General features: G+C 35.9%; 2 protein-coding genes across 9 annotated transcripts; one reads left to right on the top strand and one right to left on the bottom strand.

The window, feature by feature from the left end:
- Positions 1-1862: 1862 nt before the first annotated feature.
- Positions 1863-3150, bottom strand: LOC130711798 (uncharacterized). The gene is made up of 6 exons (XM_057561542.1): positions 3000-3150; positions 2871-2897; positions 2701-2763; positions 2416-2494; positions 2286-2331; positions 1863-2198 (listed from the first exon to the last, which is right to left on the bottom strand). Exons 1-6 carry the CDS (start codon positions 3039-3041, stop codon positions 2189-2191), a joined length of 267 nt encoding a protein of 88 aa, XP_057417525.1. The 5' UTR covers positions 3042-3150; the 3' UTR covers positions 1863-2188.
- Positions 3151-3257: 107 nt separating this feature from the next.
- On the top strand, positions 3258-5840 carry LOC130711797 (protein NONRESPONDING TO OXYLIPINS 2, mitochondrial). Of its 8 annotated transcripts, none has more exons than XR_009010780.1 (5): positions 3258-3451; positions 3534-3714; positions 4428-4488; positions 5301-5341; positions 5617-5840. XR_009010780.1 is itself a non-coding variant. In XM_057561541.1 (4 exons), the coding sequence occupies exons 1-3, from the start codon at positions 3306-3308 to the stop codon at positions 5318-5320; spliced, it is 285 nt and encodes a 94-aa protein (XP_057417524.1). In that variant the 5' UTR covers positions 3258-3305; the 3' UTR covers positions 5321-5341; positions 5617-5840. The 8 variants fall into 8 exon arrangements, 3 of the variants coding, with proteins under 3 accessions (XP_057417524.1, XP_057417522.1, XP_057417523.1); XR_009010783.1 differs by having other exon boundaries at positions 3534-3652; XR_009010779.1 differs by lacking the exon at positions 5301-5341.
- Positions 5841-13053: the final 7213 nt, after the last annotated feature.

Consider the following 13053-nt stretch of genomic DNA (forward strand, 5'->3'; position numbering starts at 1 on the left):
GTCTTTAAATTAAAAGTATCGCTCTATAGGTATTTATTAAATATAATATGTGTGTATTGGATGAAAACATTCTTTAAATATAATTTTTTATCTATTATATATTAGTAGAAATGACTTGAGAAAGAATATTAAAATAAAATAACTATGACAAAAGTTGAATAAATTTAAATTTAATAAATAATTATTTACACCAATAAAATCATTTCTTATTATAATTTTAAAAGTTAAAATCACTTTATTGTTGATATAACGTATTAAAAAAAATGTCATGAACACAAAAGATACCACAAATAGTGTATTGAGAGCCAATGCTAGCCACCGTTTTGAAGTTTAATATGGATGAGGCGTCGAAAGGGAACCTTGGGGTGAGTGATATTGGCGGAGTTTTGAGCGATCATGGAGGGAAGGTGTTAGGTTACTTTGCAAAAGGAACTGAGATGCTGGGTGCTTTTGAGACAGAGGTTCAAGTAGTGTTACATGCTTTATTATTTTGCCAGCATATTAAATTTTCAAATGTGGTGGTTGAGAGTGATTCCTCCTCAGTGGTTGAGTGAGTATCTAGGGGAGATAGGATGTCATGAAAATGGGAACATGTGTTTAATCATATAGATCATTTGATGTCTATAATTCAGTGTGTTAGTGTGGTGCGTGTATTGTGTGGGAGAAACATTGTGGCAAACTTTTTTGCAAACGTGTAGTAGGAAACAACAAATATGTGTATATTGTGATCCAATGTAATTACCTAAATGAGAAGGTTGTTCCCATTTTTATTGCGTTTCAATAAAGTTTTCTTTTTAAAAAAATATCAATTATTAAATTTGAGTAATATTAATTATTTAGTTCTAGTGAACTCTAATTCTATTTCAATGAAATGTCTCACCTCCATTGTTTAATTTATTATATTTTATAATTAAAAATATTTTAATATTTATATATTTATTAAAACTATAAAAACTATATATAATTTTAAGAATATTGTAAATCAACGTTGCACGGGTATTATTTCAAGTGAACAATGAAAACACACTCTTTTTTGTCTAAGAGTAATAGTTCATTCCTGCTTCTTTTTCTATTCCATCTTGTTTTTTCTTCCTTATCTTCTATGCATTTCCTATCTCATCATCTATTATATCACTCATTCCTCTCTTGTTTTCTTAATTCACTCTTGGTGTGTATGGAAGAGAAGTGTGAATGAAATATTATTCTTTGTTTTAAGTTAACAACAAACGCGTAATGCAATAATTCCCTTTAATGTTTTGAAAAAAGGAGTTAGTTCCATCTTAGGCCCATTACAATTAGAAGGGGGAGGGGATAAGACAGACTTAAGGGGTCAAATAGCCCTTTGTCCTTAATTGAATTAAAAAAAATTCTAGGGACCCAATTTAATGTAAATTTTTTTTAGGGATTGGAGCTGATTCCCTTTACAATTTTAGGGGTCATTTGACCCTTTAAGCCGATAAGATATTGAATGAATCTAAACCAAGAAGCTTTTTTCATTCCGTTTGCTTGCATCAATCGAAATGTCAAATAGAATATGTAGAGGCAAAGTGTGAGTAGCCAAGGTCCAAAACTTTGCAAGCTGATTGAATATCTATATTCCATAGTATAATCACAAAAGTTTTCTTATATGTTAATCCTATAAATGTAAGATAGATTTTTAAAACTGATTGAATATGAAGGAAAATCTTTTGAGTTTTGACAAAACCCAACACATCAAGAAGCTGTTACCCTATATGATTTGCACAGTACTTTGGAAACAGTCCAATTCAAATCAATGTATGTATCTACATGCATAACGCCTTTAGCAAAACCTTAGTACAACAAATAGATACTACTCAAAATGATTAAATAGTATGATAGCATGATAGAAGAAAAAAGTAAATAAATTGGGGAAGCTTGTAACATTGGTGTTATACTTTGCCAATCATAATACAATTAGCCTCCATGCCGGATGGATACTCATAAAGGCAGAATGAAGGCATAGCTAAGTGGATCAACAAACCAATATCTTAAGCAGCTCAACTAAGTACTTATCTAATGGGATAAAAATTTAACACTGTTCATACATGATAATATATCTCCCACAGCATATTCAACATGTTAACAGCAGAAATAGTGATTAAACTGAAAAGGGGAAGCTAAATAAGCCTTCTTGTTGGATATCCCCACTGTCCAAATGTGTTGATCATCACTTCCCCCTGGAGTTTACAAGAGAAAATTATTTTACTTTAAAGACAAGAAAACCAAAGAAAAGAAAAGGAAAAATACAGTTTACATTTACTTACGTGTTCATCATCAAAGTTATGTTGTCTCCTTTAAGAAGGATCCTCCCTAATCAAAACAATAGTAACATCCTTCAGAAAACTCATGACAAAGCAGCAAATAAATAAAATTTGAGAAACATCAGCATCATACCTAGTGTCTTTCTGCTATTTTTCTTGACGTTAACTTCTTCAGCATCATCCAGAACCAAATTCATGTATTCATCAAAACCCTGTTAAGAAAAAAAAAAACAACAAAATCTCAACCACCTATTCAGTAATGAGGATGTGCTGTCTATACTACACTCTACACTCTCCAACAACAACAACAATTTTCCCATAGACACAAGCTCATGATTCAGCAAAACATTTTAAAGTCATCAAAACACAATTTTGATAAATACCCACATAACAAACAATCACTGAAATTGAAACTCACAATGATTCGGCCTTCGATCCTCAAATCCTTCTGCTCAAAGAGCCAAATCTGAATGCGCGCTTTCTGCGAAAATTACAGAGAAAGAAACAACAAGTTAAAAAAGGAATAAGTAAAATTAGGGAAAGCACAGAAGGAATTATCAACTGAAACGAGTGTGTGTAGAGACTTACGCTCTGAAGAAACCTGAAAATCAAGTTCTGTTGAAACCAAAGAAACGAATGAGGTTAGGTCAAACTTCAAAGCAAAAAGTAGTAAAATCAAAAATCGAAAGCGTAACACTGTTAGAGAAAGAAACCTACAATGGGTTGGGTCATAACCCTCTGAACCTTGGTGCTCGCCATGGCTGCTAAAATCGAAGAAGAAGACGAGAATCGAATTGAGCTAAAACCTGAAAATATAGTGAGAGTAAAGGGTTTTGAATTGAATGGGAATGGGAATTAGAAAAGAAAAAATAATTATAAAATGTTTTATTTATTTTACATGATCCAATAATAGCAGGCCCAAGCCCAACTCAACAGAAAGCCCAATACCCACTCTATCTTTACTTTTCATTTCGGAAACACACAGAGATCCAAATCGGAAAACCCTAAACCCTTTCATCGTGAATGGCTTCAGCGTGCAGCAGATTCGCGTCACGAAGAGCATCGATTTCCTCCATAAAATCGGCGATCAGATCCAACACTCGCGCCGCTCCTTCTTTCTCTCAACCGGCCACCGCCTCCACTCCTCTCCGCCGCTCCTTCTCGACGAGGTTTGTCTCTACACTTTGATGCTCCTTTCACTTGCTATTCACAAATCATACTTGAATTATTAGGTTTACGATTCTGTTGCAGGATTGCGCCGGCGCTGGGATGCGTGCAGTCGATGTTGCCGCTGCACAGTGCGGTTGCGGTGGCTAGGATGACGACGCGGCTGAGCATAACCTCGAGGAGTTGCCGTGCGCTTTCTCAGGGTACTCTCTGCTGCACCTCTCCCGGCCTCTAATACTTTGTTTTTCAAAATTGTTCACAAACTGTGAGTGGCTAGCTTCCTTGCTTCTTGGATTGAGTTTTTGTTTCCTAGTTATGGATTCTGTTACTATTGCTGCATTTGAATGAGCTTTTCGACTGTAAAAGGAAATGATACAAGGTTAAAAGATTTAATCTATATCTTTGGTTAATTAAGGAGCCAATGTATCAGTATGTTGCTTACCGGAACATTGATCCTGTAGTATCTTGTTAAGTTTGCCGGACGGGTTGATAATACTAGTGTATTAAATATTACTGATTAGTTTCTTGAATGCAGTAGACTAGAAAATTTACCAATAAAGAGATTACAGAGAATTTAGGTGAAAAGTTGAGTGCAGTTAGCATTTGGGAAATTTCTTGGATAAACTTGATAAGTCGTTCACTTGACTATATCGCTTTGTTTGGCATTGTTTTCAAATTTAACTTTCACCATGTAGACATTGTCAAACCAATTGATGTCTTGTTGGTTGATAGCATAATAATCTCATTGGGTCATGTCAAACTAAAAAATATTACAAACATTTATATGTGTTTCTGACAGAGCCTCCTCTAGTTTATAGAATAAGGGTGTTGATTTAGGACATGGCTGTAGCATGTATGGGTTGGAATTTTTTGAGGAGAAAACTATGAGGTTATGGGTACAAAGTGAAATACTGAAAGTGCTTTAGCAGGGATCTTTGATGTCAACTAAAAACTAACTGTAAAATTTGGTTCCTGCAGGCACATAGTTAAGTGGGAATATGCGGAACCAGCCAATTAAAGCATACTGCTTCATTATCAAGTATGAAAACTTAAGCGTTCTTTCAAATTTTAATATTTAATAATCTCTTTGGCAATATTAGAACAGAGCTTCCTTTTCTGATTTCCTTAAAAAAAAATCTTTTTGTGGATTCTGTGATATTTGAAAGCCTAAATGTTTTTTTTTTCTCTGGAATAAAGGGTTCTCTTTTCTTTTGTTTGGGAAGTGTAAAGGGGAGGGAGAAACAGTGAGAGAAATGAAATTAGCCTAGTTAATCTATGTGCATGTGTCTAGGTTCATTGACAATCCTCATTTTCTTTGCTTTCCCTTATTGTAATGTTTTCGAAGAACAGGCTTTAGGTAATATTCTACTTATCAATGTTATCCAATTGCTCATTGTCAGTAATTTGGTGATTTCTCTAACAAAATCCCAAATTTGTTTTTTTCTTCCATTCATGCAGTAAATGTGATGTGTTATTGAAAAATGGCACGTGCATTTTTTTGTTAGTATTCATCAATCACTGTGTTTCTTCCATATATTTGTTCTAAATAATTATTCCGGCATGGTGTGTGGGCTTGGAGTCCTGAAACTGTTCTTAAGATGACCATGTTATACTTTGCTAGAGGTCAATTCGATACCCCCCCACTCAATATATGTATACTCTACCTAAACTTAACAAATAGGATGATGAAATGACATTTAAATCTTGAATAGATAATTTAGGACTGTTACGAGTTACTACAGCCAGCCCGACTCTTGAGTTCAAATATTTGCCTTAAAGTTTACAATGTATTGAATGATCCATTTATAATAAATAAGTGTAGTACAATAACATAGCTGTTACTTTCACCAGATGGAATTGATGGGACGTGAGACATTCTTCCTGTTCTTAAGGTGGGATTTTTTGTCTTTACTGTCTGAACAGTTAAGAAAGTCATAGCCAGTAGCGGACTCATAATTTGTGCTTAAACATCTGTCTAGCCATGTATGTTATTCTGAAGCAAATTGTATGAATGCCACATGAACTTAGCGTATGGTTTTCAGATTACGCATTAAGCATTGTAATTATTCCTTGTGTGGTCTTGTTTAATATGTTTGCTCTCGAGTCTTTGGCTCTTTGCTTCATTGATGGTTTTTGCATGACATAGCTCTTGTTTTATTTGTTTTAGAGCTGGGTCTATCAGTTCCAAGGTGATCTGCTAGAAGAGACATTGAAGAAAGCCTTTAACATTTGTAAGGTTGGATTTGTGGTGGTTTTGTTATATCTATATCCAGAAAGCGGTTATATTCGCTGTAATTCTTTCAGGCTGAGAAATTGATTTTTTCCTGAATAAAAACCTTGATTTTGTATAATCATTCATATGCATAATTAGAACTACATACTGTTCAATTATACTTGCTTCCCCACGATTAGCGTATATGGTCACAGTTTATAAACTAAAATGTACTTTCTTTTCGATGCCACTTGAATTTAAGTGACCTAACATGGAGAGCTAAAGCTTCTTCAGTTGCCTTAGTATGCTTGGAGTCTAGATCATATAGGTATTGTTTGGTTTAGGGGAGAAAGTGAGATTAGAAAAATAATAGATTTTGCAAATTGATTTTTGTTATGATAGAAATAGAGAAGAAAGAGAAGATAACAAATGATGGGGATATTATTTGGTTGAAATGAGAAAGAGAAGAGAGAAAGTTTTTTTTTTTTTTTTTTAAGTTTACCCTAAAAGATGAAAGGGTTACTCATACTCTTTTAATAAAATAAGGGATACTCATAAGTTTCAATTTAGTTCCTTGAAAAATTACCTAGTGTTAGGGTATTAGCGTGCAATGCGGTAGTACAAGATTGAGACAATTAAGAATTAAAGAGAAGCAAATAAAGTGGCAAGAAAAAGAACACATGATTTACGTGGGAAAAACCTCTCAATGTGAGAGGTAAAAAACCACGAGCGCTCACGAGTAAAGTTCAACTATATAAAAGGGAGAGTACTAGTACAAATCCATTTATAAAAAAAGAGGACAAAGAGGAATATTTTGCACTAAACTACTCTCTCAAATGGAACAAGAATCTTCACCAAAATTACTCACTGACAACTAGAAAAAGCTGTGTGTTGCATTAAAGCAATTTACATTGCTGCCTTATATATGCTAGACTTCCTCAATACTTCAGAATGAAGGAAAGTAACGTGTTGTGCACAAGCAGGACGTGTGTTGTATGAGCAGAAGGTGTAGAGCTTGTAAGCACTCTTCCATTTCCTATATCCCAAAGCTGGTGGTGTGCATGCAACAAGTTGGAGGTGTCTTGCTAGGAAGCAATCATCTATTGCTCAGTAACTAAATAGTGGTGATGCAAGAAAAACAAGCTGGAGGTGGAGCTTGGAGATAATCATGCAAGAAGCATGAGGGGCAACATGCAAGAAGAAGGAGGTGCCATGCTCAGGGCCGTGTAGGGCCTTAGGCAAAATAGGCAATTGCCTTAGGCCCCCCAAAATATATAGGACCCCAAATTTTTTTGCTATGTATATAGGTTGTACTAGGACTTAAAAAGGTAGTGAAACAGTAAAAATTTAAGTAATATTAATTGTAATATGATAATGCAATGTAAGAACTTAAGTGCAATGTGAGAAGTGCAATTTTAATAGTTATTAACAGTATTGTTTTGTATTAGTAAATTTATATTTTCTCGAAAAAACAATAAATAATAAATAAAATATATGTTGTTTATACATTTAAAAAGCTCAAAAAATTAAATTGTGTTACTCATAACAATTAGTTTTTTTTTGTTACAAGAGGAAAATTTTATAACAATTAGTTTGCTTTGCACTCATTGTTTCTTCTCTAAAAAAAAAGAAAATTTTTATTTTTCTACGTTGAAGTGAATTATCAAAGGAGATATTTGTTATTAAAATGTTGCAAAATCTCTCATTGATTCATTCATTGTGTTTCATGTTCTATTGTTCATAACATTTTACTTATGTTGGAGTATAAAACTCTAATAAATGATTTCACAACTCAAAAAACCGGAAGATTAATATAAAAAATTAATAATATATATGATATGTTCGATCTCTTTAAGATTTTTGTTAAAATAAAAACACTTTAACATTTTCACCTTAGACTCCAAAATCTCTATACACGGCCCTGGTCATGCTAAGAAGTGTGTGAGAATTTAAAAGCATAAATCTAACAATCTCCACCTTGGTTCAAATTCGACAAGTGCTCATTGCGAAATAAAGCCCGGAAGGGCGCTCAAGTACTAGTTTTATGATGACTTTCAACTTTTTCGTTCATAACCACTATCCACTGAGAAGACTCAATACAAGAAACAACTTCAGTATAGCTGGTAAGCTCAACACCATCATTTACCTCTTGTGCAATAGACAATGCATAATCAACTAGATTTTCATCATTAGTGTATTGGGGTTGGCTTTCCGATTAGTCGTCTAACTCTGTCTTTGGCAACAGAATAATCATCTCCTTGCTGTTGAATAGGAGAAGTGGTACTATCATCATGATCATTATCAGCACGATGATCATCACTGCTAGATTCCTTTGTAGAGGAAGATTAAACATCGACATCAAGAGTTGCAGGAAACTCCACCTTCTCACTCGTACCCTGCAGATTATCTGTATAAGTAGAAGAAGACACAGAAGACTGTTTTCCAGAAGATAATAATGCATCCTCATTAAAAGTCATATCTCTACTAAGAATTAACATTTTTGACTTTCATTCATAGCACCTTAAAAAACGATACCCCTTAGACTCACATGCGTAACCAAGAAATATGCACTCAAAAACTCCTGGAGCAAATTTACCATCATTAATATGCGCATATGCAGGACATCCGAAAATTCTTAATTTATAATAATCAACAGATTACCTGGCCAAATTTCTTCTGGAGCTTTGAAATCGAGTGCTGGATGTGGAGAACGGTTGACCAAGTAACATGCAGTAGATACTGTTTCGGTCCAAAGATCACGTCGATGCTATAACCCATCATTTGAGAGCATGCAACGACCTCTTTCAAGTAATGTCATGTTCATCCGTTCTGCAATACTATTTTGTTGGGGATTCCTTGGAATTGCTGTATCTAGCAATACCATGATTTGTGGGGAACAATCATATGAAAAAGTTTTTATTTTGTGAGAAAAATAAGAATGATGTGTAGCCTTTAGATTTAGATTAAAATAGACGGATTAGATTAAAACATCTAATTAAGTGACTCACGTGTTCTCATTTCCTAATCACACTGCGTTCTGCGTTTCTGCCGTGAATGAATGTGCCTTTCTTTGCGCGTTTCCTTCCTCATCCGTGTACATCTACAATCTCTCCGGATGAGGAAGGAAACGCGCGAAGCAGTGAAGCAGTGCACATTCATTAACGATTTCAGAAACGCATAACACACAGTGTGATTAGGAAAAGAGAGCACGTGAGTCACTTAATTAGATGCTTTAATCCAATCCGTCTATTTTAATCTAAAGGCTGCAAATCATTCTTATTTTTATCACATAATAAGGGCTTTTATATATATATATATATATATAGGAACATGCTAAATATGTTAGATATAAGTTATTTCTCTGTTCTGTTCTTATATAATTAAGCACTATGGTCGGGATCTGGACTGGTAGTACACTTTGAACTAAACTAAAATGAAAGCTCTTTTGAAAACCTTCTAGGATTATTACTATTCAGACTTATGATCATCTCTGCAGCGGAGGCGTTGAAGGCAGTAAGTCCCTGTGTGGCAGTAAGTCTATATTGGTCATACTACAGACATGTTATTAAGTTCTGAATATTTTTAATGTCCTTGTTTAGTTTCTTTTTGTGGTGGCTTAAGTCTGATCCAGATCTATACTGCTCAACTATTAAGAACAACACAGAACCTAACTTATATTTCTAATTTATTTATCTGTTTCTATAGAACCAGGTGATGGCGATGATACTTACGGGTGAGGAAGATTTATCTTTCATGATGCTTCGTTCTTTTTCCTCCAAGCTTTCTTTCAAATCTTCCCAACCCTCTTCTTCTTCTATCGATCATCCTCATCAATCCAATCAATTATCCAAATCTGTCTTCAAAGAAGAAATTCATTTTGAAGATATCAATCAAGATCTCGACAATTGGGAGATCCCTAAAATCTCTCATGCTGAGATCTACAAACCAAACGGATCCTTTTTCAAACGATCAGACTTCATCATCAAAACCGTTGAGCAAACATACAAGCTCAGATCTGATAATGAAGAAATCCATCTGCTTTCTGAGAAAAGCGTCAAAGATCATATCAGCAAGAACTTCAACTATCTTCACATAGGTAGTGTTCAAGTTGGTCTCAAACCCCTAACTAGGAAGTCTCTGGACATCTCTGTTCTTCTTTGTCTTAGGGATATTAGGCATAATCAATTCCATGACTCCCTCTTAGGAACGGTTGAAACCAGCCTGAGTAATGGACCAATCTTTTTCAATTGCTTTCCAGATCTAACTGTCAGTCTGGAAGACAAAAACATCCTTGACGTTCTCTTCCTAAATATCAAGCTTCACGGCCTTGATATGAAAGAAGATTCCATACCAATCTCTTTGATCTACAGGGTTCAATACAAGGTAATGAACTCTATCAAATCTTATTTCTTGCGAACCAATTGTGAGAAATCTGGAGAAACAACTCTTTTCCTTACAGATTATGATAAGGCAAACGTTATTGTTCCCAAAACCATCCAATGGAGTGATATCACCCTTCCAGAGAAATGGTCTTTGGAAAAGGCTACTCCGGCCCAACCTGTTGAAACTCCTGAGTTTCGTGAAATTGTCCAACACCAATCTGGCCAAGTAGATCTCATCTTTGATAGAAGAAATTCTTTCTCCATCCCTAGATCTATTAGGACATCCTCTGATTTCCAATCTGCCATGTCCAGAAGATCTTTTTCTATGACTAGAAGGAACCAGCCTGAGTCTAGTGCTCGACCTTCCCTCTCTCATGACGGATCTACTATCCATCTGGCTGGATATGTCAATTCCACTCCGGTCAAGACTACCTATGACAAGGGTGAAGAAGATCGTCAATCTACTTTGTCTCCAACTTATTCTTCTCTAGAAACTCCTGGAGAAGCATCTGATTTCATTGGAGCAATCACTACTGAATTTGTCGTTGACAAAGAAAGTATCAAAGCAGATTTCTACTCTGACCGTTGGACTCAGCAAAGAAAATGGTTCTTTGCAAAGTATCAGGGTGAAAAGAGAAAAAAGATCCAAGAAAAATTCTATGGGTTCCTTGAGAAAACCCAGCAAAACGTCTTCTTTTTTGAATGGTTTCAAGATTATGCCAACAAGAATAGAAAATCTTACCCCTTCCATGTTGACATGATTAAGTGGCAGCATAAGGATGGAAAAGAAACCCTTTCTAATCTACCTCCTAAAACTCCTTTCCTTCTTAAAGGAGCTCAATCTACACCTGTCTTGGCTTCTCCCTTCAAGACTAGGGAAGAAGAAGGTGAGGTCACCAGTAAGGACATCAAAGACCTCATGGAACAGGCCAATTATACCAATAAGTATCTTCAAACTCTTGGAGAATCTCGGACTCATGATGATTCTGCTAGAAAAGGAAAAGGAAAGGTCAAGACTGAACCCTCTTCCTCAGATCTTGATATCCCTAAAGGATGTCAACTGGAGAAACCTTTATTCAAACCTTTCCAAATAAGTAACCGATCTAGGCACTCAGCTCAATCTCTTCGTGCCAAGAATGAATCTAATAATGAGCTTCTCCAGAAAGTTGTGGAGCAACTGAAAATCCTTGAGCAACTGAAGCTTCTCAATCAAGTGATCCCTGAAACTCCGACTCAGGAAACTCCAACTCCGGAAGCAGTTTCTAATCCTACAGTCTCTGCTCCTGCTCCTCCAAAAACTCGGACTTCTACTCGTAATGCCTCTTCTTCTTTAAACAATATTGAAGATGGTAAGGTTGAGTCTGATTCTGATATCCAATCTGTCAAGAGTATTCCTATCAACACTGTTAATCACAATTCTAGGAATCAGTGGAGAAAAGAGACCAAACTCTATTATCCTAGAGCTACTGCTCCTGATCTTCTTTTAGAAGAATCCTCAAACTTCAAAAGCTTCAGCGCCAACAGTGTCTATGAATGGAATATTGATGGTGAAAATGAGTATGGTATCACCAAAATCCTCCAAAATATGACTAGGTAGCCACAGCCTATGTTACTGCCAATAGTTGTCCTGAATCTCTTATTGTCGAAGTCTTGGTTGCTGGTTTCTGTGGCCAGCTCAAAGGTTGGTGGGATAATTATCTCACTGAAGACGAGAAGAATCAGATCTTGACGGCTATCAAGACTGATGAAGAAGATAATCCTATCATCGAAGATGGAAAATTCATTCCTGATGCTGTCAACTCCTTAATCTTTACCATAGCCCAACACTTTGTTGGAGATCCTTCCCTCATCAAGGATAGATCTGGTGATCTTTTGTCCAATCTTAAGTGTAAATCTTTGGGTGATTTTAGATGGTATAAGGATACCTTCTTGACCAGAGTCTACACCCGTGAAGACAGCCAACAAGCCTTCTGGAAAGAGAAATTCCTGGCAGGTCTTCCTAAATCGTTTGGCGACAAAGTTCGGGAAAAACTTAGAAGCCAAAATCCGGGGGGAGAAATCCCGTATCATACCCTTAGTTATGGACAGCTCATAGCTATCATTCAAAGAGTTGCTCTCAAAATCTGTCAGGATGACAAAATCCAACAGCAACTCACTAAGGAGAAGTCTCAGAATCGCAGGGATTTGGGTACTTTCTGCGAACAATTTGGTATTCAAGGTTGTCCCAAGAAACCTAAACCCAGAAAGCAAGATCCTCCTCCCAAACAACAATGGAGAAAGAGATCTAGCAGGAATGATCATAGGAAACCCAAGCCTAGATCAAAACCCCAATCTTCGCAAATTCCAAAGAACCCTCCTGAGACTAGGCCCTCTCAAGGAAAAGATGTTACCTGCTACAACTGCGGCAATCCAGGCCATATTAGCAGGTATTGCAGACTCAAAAGGAGAATCTCTGAGCTTCATCTTGAACCTGAGATCGAAGACAAGATCAACAATCTTCTCATTCAAACTTCTGATGAAGAAGAATCTAATCCTTCGGATTATGAGGTCTCTGAAGACCTAAATCAAATTCAGAATGATGATTCTCAATCATCATCCTCCGTCAATACCTTGTCTATCAACACTTTGACCAATGAACAAGATCTACTCTTCAGGGCCATTAATTCTATCCCTGATCCTGAGGAAAAGAAAATCTATTTGGAACGCCTCAGATCTACTCTTGAAGATAGGCCTCCCAAAAGTCCTATAACCACTAATAAATTCAATCTTAGAGATACTTTCAAGCGTCTTGAGAAATCTACGGTCAAGCCCGTCACTATTCAAGACCTCCAATCTGAAGTCAATTCCCTTAAGACTGAGGTTAAAAGCCTCAAACAAATCCAAAGCAGTCAGCAGCTTATTTTAGAGAAACTGACTAGAAATTATGAGGAAGATGATTCTTCTGTACCTGATTCCAATCCAGCTCCTAACGACAACTACGAGGACTTTCTGGAAAATATTAACCAGGTCA

This window comes from Lotus japonicus, chromosome 4 (genome assembly GCF_012489685.1).
Source record: "Lotus japonicus ecotype B-129 chromosome 4, LjGifu_v1.2".
Taxonomy (NCBI): Eukaryota; Viridiplantae; Streptophyta; class Magnoliopsida; order Fabales; family Fabaceae; genus Lotus; species Lotus japonicus.